Source organism: Ambystoma mexicanum, chromosome 3p (genome assembly GCF_040938575.1).
Source record: "Ambystoma mexicanum isolate Mex_15411 chromosome 3p, UKY_AmexF1_1, whole genome shotgun sequence".
NCBI classification, from domain to species: domain Eukaryota; kingdom Metazoa; phylum Chordata; class Amphibia; order Caudata; family Ambystomatidae; genus Ambystoma; species Ambystoma mexicanum.
Window position 1 is genome coordinate 935,557,723 of NC_090925.1, and position 25,933 is coordinate 935,583,655.

At 47.1% G+C, this 25,933-nt stretch overlaps 1 protein-coding gene across 6 annotated transcripts in view; it reads right to left on the reverse strand.

Annotated features, from left to right (window-relative positions):
• Positions 1 to 25,933, reverse strand: part of CPNE1 (copine 1) — a 677,094-nt gene that overhangs the window by 140,145 nt on the left and 511,016 nt on the right. For all 6 annotated transcript variants that reach the window (XM_069652236.1, XM_069652233.1, XM_069652235.1 and 3 more), the window contains exons 12-13: positions 10,506 to 10,560; positions 10,378 to 10,429 (exon numbers count right to left, since the gene is read on the reverse strand). In XM_069652236.1, coding sequence (XP_069508337.1) covers positions 10,378 to 10,429; positions 10,506 to 10,560 — 107 coding nt within the window. The remainder of the gene's footprint in view (positions 1 to 10,377; positions 10,430 to 10,505; positions 10,561 to 25,933) is intronic.

Below are 25,933 nucleotides of genomic sequence, written 5' to 3' on the forward strand. Positions count from 1 at the left end.
AGGTTCCATCTCCCGTCCCTTAGAAGGGACTCCCATACAGTATGGAGGAAAGGGGACGGGACGTAGGAGTAAGGGGTCTTACCTCTTGTTGTGCAGCCTTGCTAGTTCTCAGTTGTGACTTTTCTTGGTTACTGTTGCAGAGTTTCTTGCAGCTTTGCTCTCCACAAGCCTCCCAGTTTGTGGCCCTACAGCGATTTCATTTTCTACAAAGGCTTCTAAAACATTGTGCAAGACTTTTTACTTAGCTGCAAAAAATGCTTCTGCTCACCTAGACTTTTGGTCAATTAACATTGACCTCCCAGAAAGACTCTTCTATCCACTGACTTTGTGCTTTAACTATCCCTCAACAAAAGCCACACATTCTATAACTTGTGGAGCTGGGAAAGGGTTAATTTACATTGCATTGTGGGAGGGGGGGGGTCAAAAAGTACTTACCTGGTTAAGAATATTTGTTAACCATTGTTTTATTCCCAAAACACAATACTGCTATAAATGTACCAGTGGCATATCAATGTCCAGGGTGTCCTAGTTATTTAAGTCACCCCAGGGTGCAGGAAGTGTCTTGTGTGCCATCCCAAATGGGTATCTACTGATCTACAGAAACTGAGTGTTTATTTTGAAGTATATTTTTGTGTTACATATATTTGCTCCCTTCTAAAGAAGGCTTATTCAAAATTGACTGTTAAATAAATAATTATTTAATCAAGAAACCTTAAGTGTAAGTGTTTATTTGGATACTTGTCACTGTGAATCTCTATGTTACAACCCTACAGCTCACATTGACCCGCTTGATAAACCTGGCTGCTCATTCACTCTACCAACTTGTGTAGTAAATGCTTATACCAAAGGTTGGGTTAATTATTGCCAAAAGGACAAGGCTGCCGCAGGGTACTGCATACAATCTTGCCTAACACCGAATCTACAGCCCTCTTTCATTCCTACCCTGAACTCTGGTGGTACAGCCTTATACTAAGAGTGGATTCTTGTACTGCCTCAGTTGAATGGTTTTGCTAAATTCTTAGTTGGACTTCAGAAAAAAAGTCCTAACAGGGAGTTCACAGGTCTCCTGCCGAAGATAAAAATCACACAAAGGAATTTCCCACCCTGGATGTCTTGCAAAGTAACAGGAAAGGACAAGGTACACTAAAATTACACAAAAAACAATTAAAGGTAAGTTTGTCCTTGTAACATAAATGTTACATTTTTAAATGAGAAAGGGGATACTCAGTGTCTCCCCAGCACTCCACAAAAGGTGGTCGGTGCTGGTCTCAACTAGTAAAATGTAAAAGGGATCCGAAGATCCTTTCTACCCATGGGAACTGTAGTTCTCACACGGTTAGACAGAGAAACTTAAAAGGGGAGCACCTACGGCAACCCAGCAACAATAGGCACTTATTGCCAAAAAGTTTTCAACCAAGATAACTTTTAAAAGACAATATTAAAAAAAAAGAAAAAACAAGTGCAAGATTCTTTGAGTGTGGGAAACGCTTCCCACCCACAGAGGTATAAGGAAATATAATCCACTATTAAAACCAAAAGGTTCTGAGGTTGACACAGGTCAGGAAGATTGATCATTGCTATGAAAATCATACCCAACAGAGGGTTGTAGCTTGGTACAAAGAAATTGTAGCATACATATGGTCCAAAGAAACACTGAAATACTATGAATTGTAAAATTAAAGGGTTTATTTAAATACAAGTAGACCAAGACAATTCATATAAACACAATCATAAAAACCAACTCAATACCTATGGTGTGGAAACCAAATTATAACCTTATTTAGAGAAGCAAGATGTAGGTCAAAGTGAAAAAACCTCAGGTTATACATTCAGGATAATAATTTACTATTCTTGTGGAATAAGACCACGCTGGATATACTTTTAGAATACAATCAGTATTTTAAGGGTAGTTAACCCCGTCAGTCATGCAGTGACACTCAGTAATGAAACCACATAATAACCCAACCCTGTAAGTATACATCTTGTAACATTACTTTTTGGAACTCAGTTCATAGCTAGTAAAACAACTCCTACTTTCTGGATGGGCTTTAAGCTACTCAAAGATAAGTATAAACACCCAATAACTATTTTAGAAAGCACTAAGCAAATCAGGGAAAGCAAAACCCAATGTTACACTTTAAGAACGACACAATCAAGAGGGGGGGGGGGTTGGGATCACCATTTAACGCAATTTATACACTTTTTAGAGGGGCAGAATGCAGCTCAGAGGTAAGCATAAACTTAATGACAACTTAGTAACTTCTTTCACAGATATACAGTTACCATGCTAACTTCTTTAGCAAGTAAGTATCTCTACACTTGTTGTACTTTCAAGGCAGAATCCTTTTCTTATCCAGTTGTTCCCTAGTCTATTGTATGAGTTCTCTCAGAGGCAGAAGAGGGACCCTAGTGCTCTAGGTGCCAGCTGTAGGCATGACGAGATAGGGTTCAGTTGCAGGAAAGTCAAAGTTCCATAGGGGATCTTCTTAAACAAGAATTCACTTTCAGAGTTTAAATGTTCATGGACATCACAGAAGGCTGCCTATATGCGTTCCAGCATTAGGCCTGGGCAAGTGGTATGGGCAAAATCCCAACCACAAGTATCACCCACTCAGCCTCACGGGATGAACACTAGACTTAAGGTAAGTATAACCAAGCCCACACAGTACCTTAGGAGAAAAGAGCTTCAGAGTGGATGCCTTCAGGATGTAGCAGCACAGGACCCGGTCCCTGGATTCTTTGTCTGGAGACGAAAGATCGGGACACTGGATGAGAACTTGCAGCAGCAGTCGTCAGAGGAGGCTTCCATATAAAATGCCTTCACAGATTCTCATAGCTATGTGGTTTCGACACCTTTTTAAAACAGCCAGATGAAGAACGAATATCGCTGGTCGGATTCTCTTCACTCTCAGTCCTGCACTTTGGTGAAGTGACAGGGATTCAAATCTGTTCTCTGGAGATTCAGCAGGTGTCCACCAAAGTTTCTGGCAGATTCGGACTTCGAAACATCATGCACCACACTCAGGCTCAAGGTCCAAGGGTAGTGGTGGTTGGCAGCCCAGCAAGGTAACAGCACGTCATGGGGTGGCTCAAAATGCAGGTCTTGAGACTAGTAAATTTCACCAGCGTCTGGGTAGGAGTTGTCGTTTTAGAACCCCTGGCCAGTTGGAAGGGTCTCATCAGGCTCCAGTTACACAGCAGGCTGGAAACCGCTACAGATGTATTTTCTTAATCTTCCCCTTCTGATTCAGCTCCAGTGGTCGCCTTGTCAGCAGCTTCCAGGTTCGGAGTATTTATCAGGAACTACAGCACAGCTTCTGCAATCTCTCCCTAGAGTTTACAGTAAGGTTCTGTATGGCTGTCCAATCAGGACAGCCACCCCCCCCCCCTATTGCAAGACAAAGGCAAAAGACAAAGGGTGAAATAGAAAAGGGCTGCAGAGTTTTGGACTCCTCCCTCACTTCCTGCCTTCTCAAACACTCTGGAGCCTTGGCAAGCAATACCAAAGATTTCTGCCAAAGACAAAACTTCAACCAAGGTCGCTCCCACCTAGAATGGCAGGGGAAGACACCAGAAATAACAAGCAAACGAGAAATGGTGTAAAATGAAGGAGCCCACCATTTAGGCAAAATGGTGGTCCTTTTGCACATTACCGACTCTAATTGAACAGCCTCTGACTAATAAGACTAAAAAGTCACTAAGGTCAAGTAAACTTGCGATTGTAACAAAAATGTTACCAGTTAAGTAAGAACAAGTTACTCTCTTCCTGGTAATGTTCTTTCGATGGGATGGTCCGACGACGTATTCCATATCTAGGACAGTAATCACCACAGCTGTGCTGCTTCGGAAAATCTTCGGCGTCTGCGTCCTGCGCCGATGACGTCGATACGCCGCCCTTGAGGACCTCCCCCGACAGCCGAAGTCACTGGATGTTATAAGTAGGACGCACGACGCCCGTAGCCTCAGTTGTAGTTTTTTCCCAGAACGTGTGGCACCAGTCTGCCAGTATGACACACAAAGCCTTGCGGAAACGTAAGCTGCAATCGCATAAGAAATTCTGTAGCGGGGAAGGTAGGGAGGGAGCGATATGGAATACGTCGTCGGACCATCCCATCGAAAGAACGTTACCAGGTAAGACAGTAACTTGTTCTTCGAGGGGATTGGGTCCTCCGACGTATTCCATATCTATGACAGACTCCAAAAGCAGTACCAATGCAAGGAGGTGGGAAAAAGAATTTAGAAAACAGAAATTTAGAATGCCCAATCAAATTGCGGAGTAAAGGACCGCCTTGCCAAAGGCCAGATCCTGCCCCCGGATGGAATCGAGGGAGTAGTGACGTACAAAAGTATGTACCGAAGCCCAGGTGGCTGCATCACAGATGTAGGAACACCCCTCTGCAGGGCAGTAGAGGCCCCATACCCCTGGTAGAATGGGCCCGCAAGCCGACCGGTGGGTCCTCACCCGCCAAGCGGTAACACTCGGAGATAGCCAAAATAATCCAGCGAGACAAAGTCTGTTTCGTCACAGCTTGTCCCAAACGCTTTCCAGAGTAACCAATGAAGAGCTGATCGTCCACTCTGACCCGGGACATGCGTGAAATATAAAAGCTTAACGCTCTCCTAGAATCAAGCCTATGGAGCCTCTCCTCTTCCTTACCAGGATGTGGAGGAGGATAAAATGCCGGAAGAACAACCTTATGGCCTAAAAGAAATTCCAACACCACCTTCGGAAGAAAAGAAAGACGAACTCTAAGGACAACCCTGTCCTTATGAAACACAGTGAAGGGTGGCTTAACTGAAAGTGCCTGTAACTCACTCTGAGTGGAATTGACCGCAACTAAAAATACAGTTTTAAGAGTTAACAGTCTCAAAGGGCATGAATGCAAAGGCTCAAACGGAGCACCCATCAGAAACTTGAAAACAAGGTTCAAATCCCAACTGGGCACCTGGAAAGGTGACGGAGGGAACACATCAGTGAGCCCTTTCAGAAACTGAGAAATTAAAAGAATTTTAAAATAGGAACACTCTTCAGACGAGCGCTTAAATATGGACAGCACCGCCAGGTAACCTTTAATGGTACCCACTTGAAGGGCCCCTGTGGGCCAAAGAAAGCAAAAAAGACAGAACCATGGGAATGTCACATGCATAGGGATCCACATTCTTAACCCTGCACCAGTCGCAGAACTTACGGCAACGGTACAGGGACTTAGTTGCGGGCCGTCTGGCCGAGAGCAACACCTCCATCACGTCTTCAGGGAGGTCCCAATCCTTATACCTCAACCTTTCAGAAACCAAGCGTGAAGGTTGAGGGATCTGACCTCTCGATAGAGAACCTGACCCCCCTCCCCCTCCCGTGAGAGCAGATCGTCTCGGTAGGGAAGACTACGTGGAGGGCAGATGGACAAGTCGAGAAGGTCCGGGTACCACGTCCTCCGGGCCCACGCCAGAGCAATGAGGATCATCCGGGAACCGAACCTCCGTAACCTCTGCAGTACTTGCGGGATGACAGGAACTGGAGGAAATGCGTACAGCAGTGGGAATGATCACTCCACCACAAACACGTCTCCTAAGGCTCCGTTTGGAGGAAATTCCCGAGAGCAGAATCCCTCGCACTTCCGGTTGACACTGGAGGCGAAAAGATCCACTTGAGGGGTTCCCCCAAAGGGTGAAGATCTCCAGGAGAATCTCTTGAGCCAACTCCCACTCGTGAGAGATCGTGCTCTGCCTGCTCAGAGCGCCCGCCATCTCGTTTTCGTCTCCTGCCACTTGAACTGCCGAGATCGAAAAATCCTGCTGGATTGCCCAGAACCAGAGCTGCATCGCCTCCCTGCACAGAGGAAGTGACCCTGCCCCCCCCCCCCCACACTTTTTGTTGAGCTAGTGCATGGCCACCGTGCTGTCCGTCAGGATCAGGACATTCTTTCCTCGCACAGTCGGCAGAAAAGCCTTCAGGGCTAGTCTGACGGCCCTCAGCTCCAACAGATTGATAGGAGTCTGGACTCCGACGGAGACCAACGACCACTGACCGTCAACTCGTTGGCATGAGCTCCCCATCCCGTGAGGGATGCGTCTGTCACGATAGTCACCCCCGGCCAGGGCAGACAAAATGGAGCCCCCTTCATCAGATTGCCTTCGTCGGCCCACCACAGAAGGTCCTGGGCGACCGAGGACGGCACCTGAACAGGGTCCGACATCCTGCAGGAGGGCTGAGACCACTGGAGCTTGAGTGCCCATTGCAAAGATCTCATCCGCAACCTGGCTTCTGGCACCAGAAGAATGCAGGATGCCATGAGGCTGAGCAGTCTCAAGAACTTGAACGCTGGGAGACTCTGGGCAAGTTGAAACTTGTGCACCATCTGCTGAATGTGATGAGCCCTCACCTGGGGAGGAAAACACTGCCCCAGGGACGTGTCGAGCACTGCTCCTATGTACTGGAGCCTCAGAGTAGGTGTCAAATGGGACTTCTTTAAGTTGAGGGAGAACGCCAGCTTGTGGAGGGAGTGGCAGCTGACCGACAGATGATCCAGGACTTGCTCGGGAGAGCGCGCCCTGATCAACCAATCATCCAGGTAGGGGTAGACGTGAATTCCCCCTTTCCTGAGGTGCGCTGCCACCACTACCATGAGCTTGGTGAAGACCCTCGTGGCGGAGGTCAATCCGAACGGCAGGACCCGAAACTGAAAATGCAAGTCGCCAACCGCGAACCTCAGGTACTTCTTGTGCTTTGGATGGATCGGCACATGAAAATAAGCGTCCTTGAGGTCAAGAGACACCAACCAGTCCTGAAGTTGAAGGGCCTGGAGGACTTGAGAGAGTAACCATCTTGAACTTGCCCTTCCTGAGGAGTTTGTTCAAACCGCGTAAGTCCATGATGGGTCTCAATCCCCAGTCTTTCTTGGAAATCAAAAAGTAAGGGGAATACCATCCCTTGTTCCTCTCCGCTACAGGCACCAGTTCTATGGCACCTTTCTCCAGCAGGGATTGAATTTCCTGCGCAAGGATCGGATCCGGACTCTTCAAAGAGAGATTCCCCGGTGGATTGTCTTGAGGCCTCTAATGGAAAGGAACACAGTAGCCGTGGGTTATGATCTCCAGAACCCACACATCTGAAGTAATGGCGCACCACTCTGCAATATGCTGCGCCAGCCTTCCCCCAACCGGCGACCCGTGGGACATGGCCTCATGACTGAGCTGAAGCGGCTGCGACGTTGCCTGATGGCAAAGAGGCAACAGCCCGAGCGGCCTTGGCATCTCGAGTACCTTGTTTTCCACCTCTGGCACTCCTACGGTGGCCCCTTTGACTGGCAGCTCCTCTCGCTTTACCAAATGATGAGTAATAACGAAAGGAACCTCCCCTCCATTGCTGTCCCCTAGGACAAAAAGGCAGAGGTTGTCTAACTGCAGCGCCCAACGACTTCGCTGCAGCTTTTGAGGTCTGCAACTTTGCAAGGCTCTTGTCAGCCTTGCTGCCAAAAAGATGTCCCCCGTCAAAGGGCATGTTGAGGAGCCGGGCCTGCACATCAGGAGCAAACCCCGACTTACGCAGGTTTGCGTGGTTGCGGATCACGGTGCTCGCCGCCATGGACCGGCTGACGCAATCTGCCATGTCCAAACCCGACTGAACGGCCTCACACATGGCATCCTTGCCATCCTGAACCATGGCAAGGAAACCATTCCGTTCGTCCCCTTCAGGAATATGTTCAGCCGCCAAGGAAACAGTTCCAGAGTGCGTGAAACGTGACAAGGCACATATGGAGTTGGTCGCCTGAAGCGCCATACCCCCTGCAGAAAATACTTTCTTCGCCCAGCCGTCAAAACGCTCGTCGTCCCTATCAGGAGGGATGGTAGGGTACAACGCCTGCTTTGCCCGGGCCGTAGCCGCCTGCACCACCAAACTCTCCGGAGTAGGGTGCTTGGACAAGTAGCAGGGGTCGCTACTGGCTGGGCGGTATTTTCACGCCAAAGACTTGCCCGCTGCCGGGAGACTCTCCAAAGCAGTCCAAGCCGCCGCCACCCTCCTCTGTAGAGTCATATGAAACGGCAGTACCGGGTCAGTTGGTGGACCAATGTCGAGGATATCTGTAAGGTCATCCTGAACAAACTCCCCCGGGGGAGCAGACCATCCCAAGTACTGGGTGACCCTTGACATAAGGCACCGGTACGAGGAGTCGGCATGAGTGCCAGGCTCAGGCCTACAAAACTCCACCTCCAGAGAGGTGTCCAACCCACTAGCATCATGTAGGGACTGCCTCAGGTCCTGAAATTGGCTATGGCCCGAGAATCTCGTCTGGCACCGTGTCAGGCACCATGCCATCATCAGAGCCCTCATCCTCCTCTGAAATAAACTCCAGATGGCGGTAAGAAGGCACAGAACGTGAACCAAAGCCATGCTTGACCTTGGCCAGAGCCTTTCTAGGGGGTTCCACCGAGCCACGGGGTACCCCCGCCGACACAGCCTCGAAAGGCGTAGAGTGAATCGGCTTCGATGCCGAGCGTGGCATTGACAGCATTGATGGCGCCAACACAGTCCTCGAGGCCAGAGTCCCGAGCGTGTCCCTCGACGGCCGGGACGCCGATGGCGTCGATGACTTCTTTGAAGGCAAGCCATCGAAAGAGTCTGTCGACGACCTCAGACAACACAGGTTCACACGGTCTCGAGCGCGTCGAGGACCGGGACCTCGAACGGGCATGACAAGAACGATTAACCTTGTCCGAGCGGGACCTCTCCCGCGAATCGTGACGACCACCCGAGCCCGAAGGCGTGCGAGGTGTCTCTCGGCTGATCACGACTGACCCCACTCGGAGGCGCGGACGGACCAGTGCCCTGCGATTCGAGAATCGCCAACATTTTCTTCCCAAAGGAAGCCCATTCCTCCGGTGTTGCATGCTTGGTGGGGTAAGCGACCCGCCGACGGGCGGAGTCCTCGGATGAGGACGGGGAAGGCGACCGATGACGGCGCTTCCGGGAGTGCTTCGAAGAGGCAGAGGAGTGGCAAGACCGACTCCGGGACCGAGACCCACTGGACTTCCGACGACAACGTGGAGAGTCGCCCCTCGAGTCGTCCGTCGAAAGCCCAGGAGACCTCGACTTCCGGGGCTTGGACACCTTACTGACCGATAACTTCTTCTTGCGCTCCCGCAAGGCATTAGATGTGAGCGACTGGCAGTCGACACAGTCATCCGTGTCATGGGCCTCCCCGAGGCTCCAGAGGCAGGCGTCGTGCGAGTCTGTAACCGACATCTTGGACCCACAGTTCCCGCACTTCTTAAAGCCCGGACGTGGTGTGGAAGACAAGGTAGACATCTTCTCGAAGAAAGTACTTCACAAACACCAAACAGGTTTGAAGAACCGAGAAACAACAGAAACTCCAAAGAGTCGAGGCGCGCCGAGATTCCCGAAGCGAACACGTTCGGGGAAAAGACAAAACTTAGGCTACGGGCGTCGTGCATCCTACGTCCTACTTATAACATCCAGTGATGTCGGCCGTCGGAGGAGGTCCTCGAGGGCGACGTCATCGACGCAGGACACAGACGCCGAAGATTTTACAAAGCAGCACAGCTGTGGTGATTACTGTCATAGATATGGAATACGTCGGAGGACCCAATCCCCTCGAAAGGGGATACACTGTATCCCCCAGCACTCCACATAAGATGGGGTGTGCTGGTTCACTTAAATCAATGTAAATGGGATATGAATCCCGCTTTACTTCTTGGGAAGAGTAGTTCACCCAAGAACTAATAAGAGAATTAAAAGGAAGCCACTGCATTTAAAATGCTGTGCGCTACCATAGTACATTACTGTCAGTCAAAAGTTATAGGAAACTATAACCAATCAACCACTATGGAGAGACATAAAACGGTCCCCCATAAAAAGAGTAAAAGACTAGGTGAGAGGGGGGAAAAAGATGCCCAATAACCTAGGACCATGGTAAAATAATGACCCAGTCCAGGCAAAAGCTCCTGGGGTTGACACAGGTCAGGAAGATTGATCATAATTATGAAAGTCTAACCCAACAGGCCATAGACAACTCTCACTCATTCCTGAGACCAAGCCTGGACTGCTCTTCCATATACCTCGATTGGGTTTTGGCTCACCTCTCGGAGCTCCCTGTTGGCCATAACTAGTGTGGCCTCTTCCCCCCCAGGGTTGATTTTAGAAATCCATCTTAACAGTTAATATCTCATTATCCCTCAGTAAAGATCTATACTGTCATGCTCTTAAATCCTATGATCGTTAACAGGGTAGCTGCTTGAAAGGAAGGGAAAAAGTGCTCTTGTTAAACATGTACTGCTTCGGATGCAATTGTAGCACAAACCCCCACAGCAACCACTTGATTCCATACCAGACAAATCGGTTTTAAATGCTTAAATGCTTACCAGGACAATAGGGATTGCTCGGATTGAAGTTTAAAGCAAATTCATGAGATACCTAAAAAGAATCAACATTTTAGTGTCCTGAAAAAAGTAAACCTGCAAAATGTAACAACTTAGAAAATATCAATTACCTGCCAGTTCGGAGGTACCTGTGCTCCAAATCCAAATGCAGGGAACTGTTTATCACTACAAAAGCAAAACAGGGAAAATATGTGCGTAAGAAAAAGTGGGAATAGACTGAGCGGCTCCCATTATTTTCCATCCAGGACATTTCATTTCAAGATTGCAGTTACTGTATGTAGAAAATGTTGTTCATACAGGAATGCATGATTGTCTTTCACTTGTTTCAAAATCTAAAACCAACTTACCCCTCTGGGAGGTTGCAGACTTGCCTGAGCACTGTGAAACCATTACTTTGTCATTTGGGTACCATACAAAGCAACAATAAAATAAATATGCCACGCTGGAAGGGGGTAACATTTTTCAACAGACTATTTTCATATGTCACAAGACTTCAGACTAAAGCAAACACAAATGTACATGACAACACTTTGGCCACATCCGCTTGCACATGTGTTCAACCAGAAATCCAATTTTGGGGATTCTTTGGGCGTCTCAACTTTTTGATTTTCCTCTTCCCCTTTTTTTTATTCCTTGATCTCCTTTTGGTGCCCAAAAGGGACTTCTCCTGAACTCCCCTTGCCATTTCATCCCTTTATACCTTATATAAAGTATATGGTATTAGGTCGCCCCCAAGGTATCAACTCCCAGGGGTACCACTCGGGCACCCCATGCATTTCTACCCTAGAGTGATGTGTCAGTGTAATAAACCGGTCCGGTAGCACAGTGAGTAGAGCCTCGCTTTGACACCTGGGCAGAGCCTGAGGACGCAGGTTCGAATCCCAGCATGGCCAAACTCAGCCTTTCATCCTTCCAAGGTCGGTAAGCAGCGCTCAGATATCTGAGGGTTTGTAGCGCTATATAAATGCTAAATTATTATTAATTTGGTTTTAGGGAATAGGTTGGTGGTGGCTGTCCTTTAATGTTGGCTTCAACAAGGAGCCATTTTACTGCATTGGTAGCCAATGCAACTTTTTGGTAGTCATTGGGGTAGTAATAGGTTTTTAAATCATGTTCCCGGACATTTTGCTTTCTAGTGCTCCCCAGTGTCTATGGGACTATGAGGTGGCCTCAAAATGGCCATTCTCACCATGGGCTAGCCCTCTCACTTCTAGTGAGAGACTTTCATTCAAGTGATTGTCGCAGTAACCAACCAGAAAAAGTTGGTCATCTGACCCTCTGCCCTCAGTCACTGCATGTGATAGAATGGCTGGCCTTTAGCCAGGCCACTTTCAGAGGCATAGTTAGGCTCTGCCCTGCCCAAAACACACTCATGCGGCTGTATTGGAACTTATGTATGGAACGAGAGGTGGCAGGTCGGACGACATGCTGAAGGAGTTTGTCTGCCAATTGCTCGTTTTAAAGGCCTCATTTGGCAATGCCTGTAAAGTGAAGTGGCTTGGCCGTATCCCGGTTTGTGATTTTACTGCTAGAAGTCCAGTCCGAATTTCTTGGTGACTCCAGTCAATGAACATCTGCAGAGTTGAGCCTTCCACTTTGGGACTATTTGGGACTGGGCCGTTCTACTGCCAGGATTTTCCGCTTGGCTGTGGGTTGCTGCATGAGTCTAGAAAGGTGTTGTGTATTCAGCAATGCACTGGATCTTCAGTTCGGATGAGGAGGCACAACACCGAGTACCGAACCCTGAATACAGCACCCATGGAGAAGAGCCGTTGTATTGGTCCCTGGAGCCATTTCGCCCAAACCGTCAATGCAAGTATCTTCCTTGGGGCTAGGAAGGGCGATCATTTACAATATTCCCACCTGGGTGTCCCCATGGTCCATAGTAGTGATTCCTGGGCAGGGGAGTCATATGGTTTAAGTTACTTAACTATTGATCTCCAGCATGGGTCTGGCAGTCCCATGCTGGAGAACAACAGTTCCAGGTAAGTAACTTAAACCTTCTTCAGCATGGAGTCTGGCATGGATTCACATGCTCAAGAATAACAATCACACAGCAGTACAAATACACAACCACAGTGTTACGTAAGAATTGGTGCAGTCACACTGTGTGAGACTACACACTTATCTTCTTGGTTTAGGTAACCCACCTTTTGGAATAGGTCTGTACCACACAAGTTGGTAGTATGACTAAGCAGCCAGGCCTATCTCACGAGGGGTAATTGTGAGCTGTAGAGCTGTACAATTGAAATTCGTAAATACAAGTAACGCTTACAATCAAGGTTTCAGTTACAAATAGTTATTTAACATCAGTTTTAAATAAGCATTCTTTAAAAAGGCAATTAGTTGAATAATTCAATCCCGGACAGCCAGCCGGCCAATTAGGACTAGTTGCACTCAGGCATTCCTAGAGACAAATATCGGGACCCTCCCTCACATCCTGTCCTTCCAGACACACTGGAGCCAGAGACAAGACAAACTAAGGGCTCATATATGTCTCAACGCACAGATTAAAACCCAAGAAAGACCTCACAAACAGAAAATGGCCAAAAAAGAAGACTGGCCATTTTGACAAAAAAGGTCAGCCATGGGTGCTTTACTGCAGCTGAGGGTTCAGCATGCGGTAGAAAAGCGCAATGGTAGGAAAAAGTAAACCACTGCCGCCAGCCATTTAAAGTATTGAGGGCGACATAAAAATGTGACATGAGCATGTAGGCTAAGGGGCTACTAGGTAACCCTCTTCCCCCAGCACTGCACATAAAATGGTGTGTGCTGGACCCACAAAGAGAAAAGAAAAGTCAAGTTAATTTCACCCAGGAAAAGGTAGTTAAACCTTTAAGAAAAATCTAAAGGATTTCTCAGTAACACTGCACTGAAGGTGCTGTGTGTCGCCATACAAAAAGCAGATGCCTATGGAGTTTGTCAGATTCCAAAACATTGAAAACACAAAATCCAAAATCAGGTAAAAAGAGAGAGTGAGAAAAAATGCCTCACTCACTGCAGGGTTAAAATTAAAAGTCCAGCAAAAGAGCTGGGGTCTCCAAGGTTGAAGGGAATTAGCACATACATGAAAATTCTCCCTAACAGTAGCTTGCTACCATCTGTTGATTTAAGTTTAGGTAGGTGGTTATCACACCCTTGTCAAAGTTAAACACCCTTGAGCTGTGGTGACTTGTGTCTGTCTTACTGTTGATACCATGCCTTCCTTCCAAAGGAACTATGTAATTCCTGTTCTGTCTACACGTTAAAACCCTTTACGTTTTGGAATTCTGAAGAAAAGCTGCGAGTGGATAGCTTATGTAAAAACATCATATACACATTATATTGAGTTTAGAGAGCAAGGGTTAGCTTATGGTTTGGACAGAGGACGCCCTTTTGTTAGATATCCTGACACAGTTTCCTTCGTTTTGAGGCTGGGAAACGATTCTTAGTATTAGGGATATATAGGATTTCCCCCAAAACCGCTTATTGTTTTGATAAAAGTCTATAGCCAATAACTAACATGCCACTGTGTCCGAGTCTTACTGCCAACCCCTTACAGGTCCCAGTTGACAGCATGTCATTTTATTACTGGGCATAGATGCACAGTAAATATTGCCATGCCTACCCTCTGGGTCACCCAGCACCTCGCACACACCCATCCTCAATTGTGTGCGTCCAAGGTATTTGAGAGCCCATGCATGGTATTTTTTACTTGCCATGCTATCATGGATGCCCATTAAACAATGTCATGACGGCCCCCAGCACGTAGCGCACACACCCAATAAATGTGATTATGTGCATATGTGAGGTGCTGGGGGAGACCAGTGGTCAGGCATGGTATTTTTGACAGGGCTCCTATCAGATGGGCAGTAAAAACATTACATACCTGCCACATGGGCCCCCCACAGCGCCTCAAACTCGCACTCAATCAATGTGATTATGTCCTGGAGGACCCAAGGGGTAGGCATGGCATTTTTCACTAGACATCCATCATGGATGCCCAATACAAAAAACATTCCAGTCCCCTAGTTCCCCCAGCGCCTCAGAAAGGGAGCTGATTTTCGCCGGTGTGGAGAGGGGGTTGTGAAACAAAGGCATTTTAAAAATGTCATGGTTGCACAACCATCCCTTCTGCCCCACCAAACTCTGCTTCCCAGCCCAGCACAAACGCACATTTACACAATTATTCACATGTAGCATGCACTCGCTCACTCACACGTGCACTCATTATACACTCACTCATATCACAAGCATACACATTTGAATTGGCATTAACTTAACTTCTGTCCTAGTCCTGAAGTTTCCTCCTAGACCCTGTGAGGAACCAGGAAAGAGACACTGACACAGACTTCTGCTTTTGCCTATAACCCTTTATTGACAAAGGAAAAAGGGTGTTTGGAAAATGCCTTTCTGTCCCCGAACTAAGAGGGGGTTCCCTACCTCAAACAAAACTAAGGGAATGTGAAAATGTCCAAATTAAACCGTCCTGTGTCCAAAGTACTATTCTGTCACCTCACATCCTAATGAAATAAACTTGAAGGTGAAAAGGGTAAGGTCTTTGGCCTTGGGTGATTTATAAATGTTAAAATAGAATAAATGCGTAAACCAATACAAAAGTCCCAGATGGATAGAGTTTCTATTGATCAACAACACAACTGGTATACAAAACAACTTGGATCTCTATCTTATTAGGATACCTGGTGTTCTCTCCTGCCAGGATTCCACTCCCCCTCTTAATCAACAGTACAACTGATACACAAAACAACTTGGCTGGGAGCTTGTATCTTGGTAGAATACCTTGTGTACTTTGTCAGGTTTTCACTCTTCCTTTCTTGTTCAGCACAGTCTTTTTGCTAGTTCCAAGATATTCGTCTCAGAACCCCTTTAGGGGATGTATTTCTTATACACTGTTCTGTTTGTCCTTCCCTGCCAGGACTTTCTTATATGAACACACTTGAAATTGCTTAGTATATATACTCTGCTGCCAGGGCTTTCGTAAATGAATATACTTGCAACTGCCTGGTATACTCTCCTACCAGGGCTTTCTTAAATGCACACACTTGCAGCTTTAATTTGCTGGAGTACTCTCTCCTTCCAGGGCTTTTCTCATGTGGGCTCTGCACATACTTCCAAACTTGATATTCTCTTTTGGTTGGTTTATCTGATACTTTGACTGCCTAGTTACTATCCTGCCAGAACTTTCCTTATATGTGTATTGCATACACTCCCAAACTGGAGTCTTATTCTTGTTCCGTTTTCTCTTAATGAATACTGGCTTTTGCTCTTTCACTTTCATGTACTTAGTTAACAGTGATTCGCATTTGGCATGGCTGCCAATACACCTTGGTGTCCGTGCTTCCCTTTCGTGGACTCACCCGCTCTTGCTGGCATACTTTATTTCTACCGTAGTAAGACTGTGGTGGTCGTTCAGCATTCTCTTCTGGCTCGACACCTTTGTTCCTAGGCTCTTCTGCCCCTCACGGTTCCTGCTGGGTGTTCGGACTGATTTTCTATACTCTGGCCTGGTGGACAGATCTATAGAAGGCCAACCTCTATTGTGACAGTGACAACTCTGGGGTGCTGTAGCCAAACCAGTTCAAGGTAGCAGTGAAGAGGGTCTAGGCCAAGCCTCAAGAGGTGGTGAGCTTGTAAAGGTTCCACAATGAGTACACACAATGGGAATCACAAATTACACTTCGACAGTATGTATACAAATACACTTATTTATGGCCAAACAACACTTTAAAAAATGACTAACAGGTAGAAATATCACACAACACTAATAGGTTACATATACACAGTCACTGAAGTATGGCATAAAAAAATTAAACCCTTATAAAAGAAAGTGCAGATAACCGTGCTATGCGGATGACACCTCATTTTCAGGCTCCCTTGCGCCACTTCTTCTCTCATCTCCGTCTGTCTGCGATCCAGGAGTAGTGTGCCGCAAATGATCTCTGCCTTAATGCCAGTTAGACAGATTCTCCTCATCGGCACACCTGCTCCCTTCTTTCCTGTCACTCTTTGGCTGGCCTCCCTTGGCCCTCTACTTGTTCCCACCAGTGAGGCTAAAAACCTCGGGGTCATATTCAACTCCACACTCTCCTTAACTCCTCACATCTCTGACTTCTCTAAGAAGCCACACTACCAGCTGCACCCCCTCAGAGGTATTCTTCCTCTCCTTCCTCCAGAGCTCTGGTTCTCTCTAGGCTCAACTACTGCAACAGCCTCTTTCTAAATCTGCCTGCGTCTACTCTCCGCCCTCTGCAACTCATTCAGAACAGGACTGCAAGATTTGTCCTTGGCCCCAATGCCAGGGATCATATCTCTCCAGGACTGAAATCTCTGCATTGGCTCCCAGTGGCTGCGAGGATGAAGTTCAAAACCCCCTGCATCGTCCACAAGGCCTTCTGGGGACTGGGGACTCATTACCTTCAACTCCCCCTTCCTAAATATCTTCCTTCTCAAGCTCTTCGCTCATCCGCCTCCAACTCCCTCCGGGACAGTCGATTCTCCAAGCAAAAGGTTTGTGGTAGATCACTTTCTTTGGCTGGGGCCTCCCTCTGGAACAGCCTCCCTGAAACGAGGAGAACCCTCTCCGGTTTCGGAAGCACCTCAAAAGCTTGATCTTTGCTTCTGCTTTCTCTCCTCCCCTCCTCTGCTGTACTCCCGGCTGAACCAAACTGCACTGGTTCACCTGGCCACCCTCTGACCTCGGGTCCAGCCCCCCTCACCCCCGACCAGTTGCACACCTGCACTGCCTCCCTGGCAACCCCAGTACTTGGGGCCTGTTTTTCTGTATCCCTACAGCCCCCTACCAGTTCATGACACCTGATGTCTGCACTTGCCCTTGCACTTGCCACCAGCTGGTCGTACTTTTTACATTTGCTTTTATGTATTCCATTTTCACCGTCGATCCCATGTACTGCACTGCCCATCCCTCTTCCCCTGCACTTTTCCCGTTTCCCCCTTCCCCTGCACTTGCGTGATCTCAATGTCACCTGGCCTAGTAAGATCGTTGTCTCCGTCTTCCCTCTGTTCTCCCTCTGTTCCCCCTCTGTTCCCCCTCTGTTCCCCCTCCCTTGCCTCGTCGCGCCTTGAAACTTGTCTATAGGCGCGTTATAAATGCCATATCAATGCCATATCACATCATTAGGTTATGTACTACAGGTCCACAGAGAGTTAACCCCATCTTCAAAAGTCTTTCCCTAAGTTGTCTGGGGCCTTATGCCCAAAAGTGCAAGAAAGTTCTGACAGTTTGTGATGCAGGAAAACATGAAGGTAGGGTCTCTGGGGTTGAGTGAACAGTTCCAAGGGTTAGAGGACAGAGTATTCCAACTAATAAGTGTCCCCAACTTTCGGAATGCTTGCGCATTCTATGGTAAAAGCAAAGTATAGTAAAAGTTGTGTAAAAGTTAGGAACACTTTTAAAGGGAGCTTAGGGGGAGGTAAGAACCACAGTAACTTCCTTCCCCGTACTCCGATTCTTCCCAGGACTTGGCAGGTCAATGGAAGAAGGTCCAAGGTTGCTTTTCCCGCCATCAGCCTCAGTCCTTGATTCGCAGGGGTTGCAGGTTCGAGCTGATCTCCCGTCTGTGTCTTTCGCTGGTGCAAGGACTCTCGTATGAAGAATGCAGAAAAACACAATGCAAGACCCCGCTCAGGACTGGACGCAAGGAAGGTAAGCTGTTTCGGATGGTGCTGATGCAAAGGGCCTCACTGGTCGTGGCCAGACTTTCCCTCCTAACTCGTGTCCCCTTGACGCTAGGATTCTGACATTTCGCGGAGGTAAGTCTTGTAGGACAAGTTGAGGATGCCCCCCCACCACCAACAAACCAGGTGGCAACTCGGAACGGCAACGCCGGCAGCACTGTAGCCCAAACTCAGAGCTGGTCAGCCACAGGACGTTCACGGGACACTTCTGAAGGCTCTTCTTTGCAGGGTATTGAGCAGCCATCAGGAATGGATATTCCCTCCACTCCAAGGGTCGCAGCACCTTTGCAGGAATGCCAAAGATCACGAGCTCCACCAGGACAGGGCTCCACCAGGACACGAATACCGGGCTCTACCAGGACTGCAGCAGAAGTTGGCCACCCCGGCCTCCTTCAGTCGGGTCTACGGTCTCCTCACAGGTCTCACAGCTGGACAGGAGTCTTGTCTCCTTCAGGTTACTCCAGGATCTCTGAGGAATGGGTGCAGGGGTCCTCTTCTTATGCCAAGTCACTGCTGCACCAGCTTGTCCATTTAGCACACCTAGAGTAACCAAACATCCTCCGAGTGTTAGAAGACAGTGTGGTGAAGCTTAAGGCTTTATTGCACTGTAAAAAGTCAGGATCAAAAAATAAAAGCAAAAAGTTTGGGTGTCCATTAAAATGGAAGAAAGGTGCAATAAAGAGAAAGCTTTCCCAACACTGGGTTCTTCTGCTTCGTTTTGGCCTTCGGTAAGGCAAACGCTGCCTCAACACCTGCGAACGCCCAGGAACCCTGCATCGGCTTCTGGTGTTCCTGCAGTGTGTTCTCTTGCAGTGAGCTTTCTTTTTCCTCCTCCTCGAGCCGGTTGGCTCCATAGCACTCTCTGCAGCCCCAGGGTCTCTTGGTCTGTACGAAGAGAAACAGCTTTCTCTCTCCAGCAGAACACCTCAGTCAGCTGCTACTGCTGTTTAAATCTCCCAGACACAGGTGTGCCCTTGCAACAATTAGAGCGCAGCTTGTGTTCTGGGTCTTCTTTGCTCTGCATTGCTTGGCTCATCTTCCTCGTATTCTTGTAGTTATGGGAATAGAAGTCCATTGATATTTTACATGTCAAGTCTGGACAAGGATTCTCAGTGTTCTTTAAAGGCAAATTAGCTCTGGACGACTTGTAGGTAGAGGCTGAGAAGGTATTTTCATGAGTCTTAGAGGGTAATAGGGGTGTCACGGTATTAGTTTTATGGCGGTACGATAACCTTCTTGCCAAATGACGGTACATCATGGTTATCGCGGTATAGCAGGTGAAGTTAACTAATCTTAGCAAATATTTTCTAAAAGGTCATATATTGTCAGATTTATCATCACAAACAAAACCAGGCACCCAGGGACAGAAGTGGGCTTTTCAACATACTTTCAACTAAAATGCCACCTCTTGCTTCCACCAAACACACGTGTGGAGAGGAGGAGGGGGGGCCTGCTGCGACTGGTAATGCAAACTGGATAGCTTTTCTTAAGTGGTCATTTAGGCTTTTAGCTCCCTATTGGCTACTAGTGAAGATGAACATGTTGCCATCTTTATAACCTGCATGCCACAGATCAATGGGTGCTGATGGTAGTATACGCTTGTGTGCATACACACGCACACTCTTTACGTTACAGCCTTTAGTTTACTTGCGGGCCCAAAGGTGTTCAGTAATTACGGCCATTTTACCCTTTGGTATGGCAGCAGGGAATAACCGCAGAGATGAGTACATTTCGCAGTGTGACTTATTATATGTAAATTCAATGATGGAACCAGGGAAATCCCCCATTGTCATATGTTTAGCAAACATTATCCATTATAAATATATAAAGCCCAAAGCCACCAACCCAAAGTAAACCCTTTTTCCTTCTTGGCACTGTATTTATTCTTCCTATTGCTAACATACTGATTTTGTGTCTGGTCAGACATGTGTGGTTTATGGAATGGCATTAAAAACTGCTCCAACTGAAACTACTTGGCAGATGGCACATCCAACAGTGCAAGACCAAGACTGCGCAGCAATTGCTTACTGCAGCCTTTCCAAATCAGATTGTAAAGCACAGCTAACGGTATAAACGGTATACCGGTATAAACAGTGTGACGGTTATTATTGTTCAATTAAGTGGTTCACGGTATCTTTAACGGTATACCGTTATACCGTTACATCCCTAGAGGGTAAGTCAGCTTTTGACAACTCACATACAGATTGTGTGTGAAAGTCTTCAGCACCCTTCCTAGGTGGATGAGGGGAGGTGTAACAATATGCGATTTGGCCTCATTTATATTGGTATTATCCTTTGATGCAGGGACCTCTCGGCGTGGACATTGCGGAGACCTCTCAGCGTGGACATACTCTTCTGAACATGTGTCGAGTGGGAGGCACTCAGAGCAGAGGTCCTTTGTTACACAAACCCAATAGGTGCTGAGGATAATTGCTACGCTGAAGATTTAGGAACGTTGGAAGCCTGGGTTGCAAATGTCCTTGTAGCTAAAATATGTTTTTTTTGAGCGACGCACTTTGATTTACTTGGCATCCTTGTGGAATGTGCCAAAACTGCCCCATGTAGGTTTAGCCTTGTAGCCAGGGGAAGCCTCAGTAGCAGCGCATGATGACTGCCATTCAGTGCTGGGGACTGGCCCTCTGGGATCTTTTATTTTCCGATCTGAAATCTCTTCAGCATCTGATTTGAAGCCGGGGCTGTCCTGTTCTGGCTCAGATTCCTCTGCACCTCTGCTGATGCCCCAGCTTGCACTGTGCAGGCTGTCCGGTGTTTCGATCGCTTATCTTTTAGTGTTTTCGGGTTGAAGCACTTACACAACAGGCATTTATCTTCCCGGTAGTTTCTAGGTAGACAATTACCAGTGGAGAAACTTTGCTGAAAATGTTGGGGGGGGGGGACATGACCTCTGAAGAAAAGGTGCCCCATTCAAATGAATGGGGACAAAATAGTGTGCCATGAAAGTTGGGGGGGACAAACACCCCCGTCCCCCCCTAAAATGACGCCCATGACAATTACATACCTTGTGTGTGTTTTTCCACAGAAACTACATTACACGTGGGACAGAATTTAAATAGGGGTGTTTTCCATGGAAAAAGCTGATGGACAGCGAGATAAAAAATAATGGGGCAATGTATGGAGACATTCTCCTGTAGGGAACCAGGGGGAATTCAGGCTACCTCTTCCTCTAGACACTTACAGGTGTAATACATTGACTTGATAGGTGCATCACCACGAGAACTGCACTCTCAGTCACCTTGTACTAACCCTCACACTGTCTATGGCTATGAGACAACATTATATGATTGTACAATATAATGCAAAGCATGGGCGTTTTAAGTTTTTTCCTTTGTATGTAAATAATCCCTAAAAAGATGAGTTTTACCCCAATTCTTTTCTTATCTTGAAATAAAGCATGTTTTGTACCACAAAAAGGTTGTGATCTACTGAATGAAAATACAGATCTAGAGTACTACCACCTGTTACATGCATTGTGTATTACACCTGTAAGTGTCTAGAGGAAGAGGTAGCCTGAATCCACCCCCCTGCCCCCCGGTTCCCTACAGTGCAAATGTCCTCCTGACTCAGGCCCCTCTATAACAAAAAAGAGGACAACCACACCCCCCCCCCCTTTCACAAACCTGGAGACATTCTCCTCCAACTATAAAAGTGCAATTGCCTTCCCCAATCTCCGTGCTGTGTAGGCCGGGCTTGGAGTTGCAGGCGTCCAACGCAGATCTTCAAAGCTGTGCACCGTATTCGATTTATCTTGCGGTCGCCTGTGCTCCGTGGATTGGTATCAGCAAGGATGGGCAAGTAGACGGTAAAAGGTAAGTTACACTTGATCACGAGCAAGGGTACTATAGTTTGACAAACTCTGCAAAGTGGGACCAACCTTATGGTGGAAAAAAAAAATCTGAGGGCCTCGAGAAGTGAAGGATCATGGGTACAGTACACATAACAGTAAGGATAGTATTACAGGTCAAAGTACGGATAGTCTAACAAACACGCCCCATCGACGACCTGTTGGGTAAGAATGAGTGCAGTCCAACTGGTGTGGGACTACACAAGACTTCTGTTGGTATTAGGTAACCAATCTTTTAATATAGGCCTGTGCTACACAGGTTGGTAGTGTAACTGAGCAGCCAGGCATATCTTAAGAGGAATAATCTGAGCTGTACAATGAAATCAGTAAATACAAGTATCCAATTAAATACGTAAAGTTATATGGTAAATTATACACAGATATTTAAAGCTTTTCAAAAAACCAGTAACTAGCTGTAACATTAATTCCAAGTTGGAATTCAATTCAAAAAGTGAACAATAAAGCAGATGAGTAATTCATTCATATGTTACACATGCTCCAGCACCCAGAGGTGACATCATTTGAGGTCAGTATAGCATTTATAGAGTATCACCTTTGCAATATTGAGTTTTCAAGAAAGGAAAGGGTAGGGTTAGATCAGAACAGTTAGATTCTCTGATAGGGATGCAGGCAGTCAATCATCCCAGCATTAAGACCTGTAAGGAAACAAACATTGCCAAAGCCAATAGGTTCACAAGAAGGCATTTAGGGAGGCAGGACAGTCAAAGTCAATGGATAAAGTAAAAGTTCTGATCCTCTTCTTTAAAAGAGGTTCTTAAATAGTGTTCAAAAGAGAAATCACAGTAACTCACGAGGAGTCACCTTTAGGAAGCACAAGCTGTAAAGCCACTGCAGATAAATTGAGGTCCACTTGGTGTTGGGTTAAAAACGCATTCCCTAAGGTAGGAAGCACCCCAAATGGCATAGCGATATAATACCCCAAGTTCCACAATACATTGAAAATGAAATAAGTGTTCCAGCTGGTTTCCTTCACGATGCAATGCAGTAGACCCTTGTTCCTGGTCCTTGGTCATGGTGACGAAAGGGAGGACGTCTGGCGAGCAATGGATTTCCGTCGATTCAGCGGCTCTTTGTGGTTTTGGCACCTTTTCCTCAGAGCCAATGAAAAACGATAAGCTCTGGTTAGGATTTCCTTGATCCCTCTGTCCTGGACTCTGGTGGTGGAGGACTCTGGACGCAGATTTCTTGCTTTTGTAGGGTCCTCTGGATGTCTACGAAGATCTGGCCGGATTCGAACTTAGGGAGACAATTCACTCAGAAGTGGTCAACCTAACCTGGGTATTGGGCTTCTGCAGCCTTGGAAAGTAGCAGCAAGAAAGGGGTTGCGCCAACATTAATTTGTCTCGAGGCTAATTGGTCCCACCAGCCTAAGGGAGGAAGTCGTCCTTTGCAGGTCTTCCCTGTCAATTTGAAAACGAGGTCAGCACAGCTGCAGGGCTTCACTGGGCACTTTGTGGTCCAGGAGGGTGCTGCTTGCGTCTTTGCTCATCCTCTGCTTTGGATTCCGTCCTCCAGTGGTCAACTCTGCTCTTAGTCCCAAAAACCTTGCTTTTTATGCAATTTACCATTAATTCACAATCCTAGGCTGTCAATCACACAGCAGGGTTGCTCTCCTTTCGGGACAGCCAGCCGCCCAAAAAAGAACTGGTTTCACTCAGGCACACCTAGAGAGAAAGGACACGGAAGTTTTGGGACCCTCCCTCACTTCCTACCTTTCCAGACACACTGGAGCCTGGGCGGGCTTCAGGGCTGAAGCCCGCCAAAGGCAAATTATACAACGGGCTTAAACCTGATGCAAACAGTGTAAAAGCCTAGAAGAGACTAACAACAAATGGCGAAATAGTAGACGGGCCATTTTGGGAAAATGGTCACCCTTGTGTGCAGCACTGCAGCTGAGGTATCAGCTGCGGGTACATGTCGCTAGGTAGTAAAAAAGAAACCATTGCCACCAGCCATTCAAGCGAGTTAGTGTAACAACATGTTGCATAAGGAATGAGTTAAAGGAATTACTAGGTAACCTCCCAGCACTCCACACTGGATGGTGTGTGCTGGACCTATAAGGTAAAGGTAAGTAAGAAAGGGGTCATCTTACTATTCTTGGGAACTGTAGTTCACCTAAGAAAATGTAGTTAAACATTAAGGGAAGGCCAAGGGATTTCTCAGTGGCACTACACAAAAGGTGCTGTGTCACAATGCAAAAGCAGATGCCTATGCAGTTTACCAGACTCCATAAAACAGTAAGGAACATAGAAAATCAGTCATGAAAACACATGAGTGCGTGCGAAAAAAGTCCCATGCACTCCGGAGTAAAAATTAAAAAGCCCAATGTCCAGCAAAAGAGCTGGGGGTCTCTAAGGTTAAAGGGAATTGGCACAGAAATGGAAACTAACCCAACACATCCCTTTTCAAAATCGAAAATAAATCATGTAATATTCCGCACCAACCACTAGAAAGAAGCATGTGACTAAGCAGATCCACAAACCTCAGAAATGTATGCACACATTCACCCTTGAGAGACGATAGAAAAGCATGGGATTCAATCAGCAGTGTAAGTGAGGTAAGTACTCGGGTGCAGTTCACTCGAAACACTGAGCAATCCTAGAAAGATTCCCTAGCCCTTAATAGGTCCAGCCTTAAGGTGGATTGGGTCCTAGTGGCCTACTGTCATCCGTTACAAAGTTACACATTTTTACTAAGTGACGGTTGCAACTCAAGAGTTCCAAAAAGTTGAGGAAAGTACAGGTAAATAACTCCCTCAATCCCACTACATTGGGGTAGGGATGGGAAGGGATCCTTGACTAGATCGCCACCATTCACAAATCAGGAAAGAGTTAAGGACAGGACTTTACTCCCATGTAACCCTATGGATGACAGGAGGGAAAAGAAACAGGTATGTTAAGCTACCCCCTTTATTCAGATTTCTCCTGAGACCACTGCTGAGATTCTGGAATCTGCTGGGCACACAGTCTTCTGTCCTTGGACCAGACGAGGGAGGCTCAGGGGTCGCAGGTGCAGAGGTCACTTTCATCAGCAGAATTTTTGTTTTGGTTGATCGTACTGATTGAATCTTGGTTGCAAACACCTTCCATCTGAACACCCTTGCAAAGAAAAGATGAAGACTTCTGCAGAGCAGGCCACCTCAGGACACCTCCAGGGAGCAAAGAAAACCGATTGCAATGTGAGTCACCACCAACAGGCAGCAACAGGTTAATTTCTATGGACTAAAAGAAGCACGTCCTAGGCAGCTTCCCTTGATGAAAGAAGGCTAAAAATGCAGGAGCAGGTATCTTGTTACACAAGTTGAAGATCCTCCAAGTTACAAGGAAATACTCTGAACAGCAACGACTGCATCAAGGTTGCCCAGGTGAGAGCTTGTCAGTCCACCGGATGGTTAAGGACAATGCCGAAGGTTCAGAAGGTACGGATCCCCAAGCAGGGGTTGGGAATGCTTGTTTCCAACTAGTCCAGGGGTCAAAACACAGACAGAAGGTCTTCTTAACATCAGGCAGAGGAGAAGGACTTCACTGGAGTTGACGCTGCTCAGCTGCAATGGTCGTGTTCGGGTCATCAGCAGCTGCACTTAATTGATCTTTTATTAAGCGCTTATACCGGAGACCAGTCTCTAAGCGCAGGACCGGGATTCAAAACCGAGTTGCTCGGCATTGTCCAAGACAAACGCGTTGCCCCTGAGCTATCCTCCTGGCCCACTTCTTTAAAGGGGCCTTGGCTTCAATTATGAACTGTGGAATGGCTGCAGGAGGAGTCCTTGTATCCAATATTTGCACTGGAAGCTCACCCAGGTCAAAATATTTTAAGGATCTGCATCATTCAAACTGGCAGTGGCTATCCAATCATAAATAGCTACTGACCACGCAATCTGCCCAGCAACATACATTCAGGTACCAGGATGTGGAGACTGGAACCAGACAGTCCCCAACCCCCACCTCCAGCCACACCAAT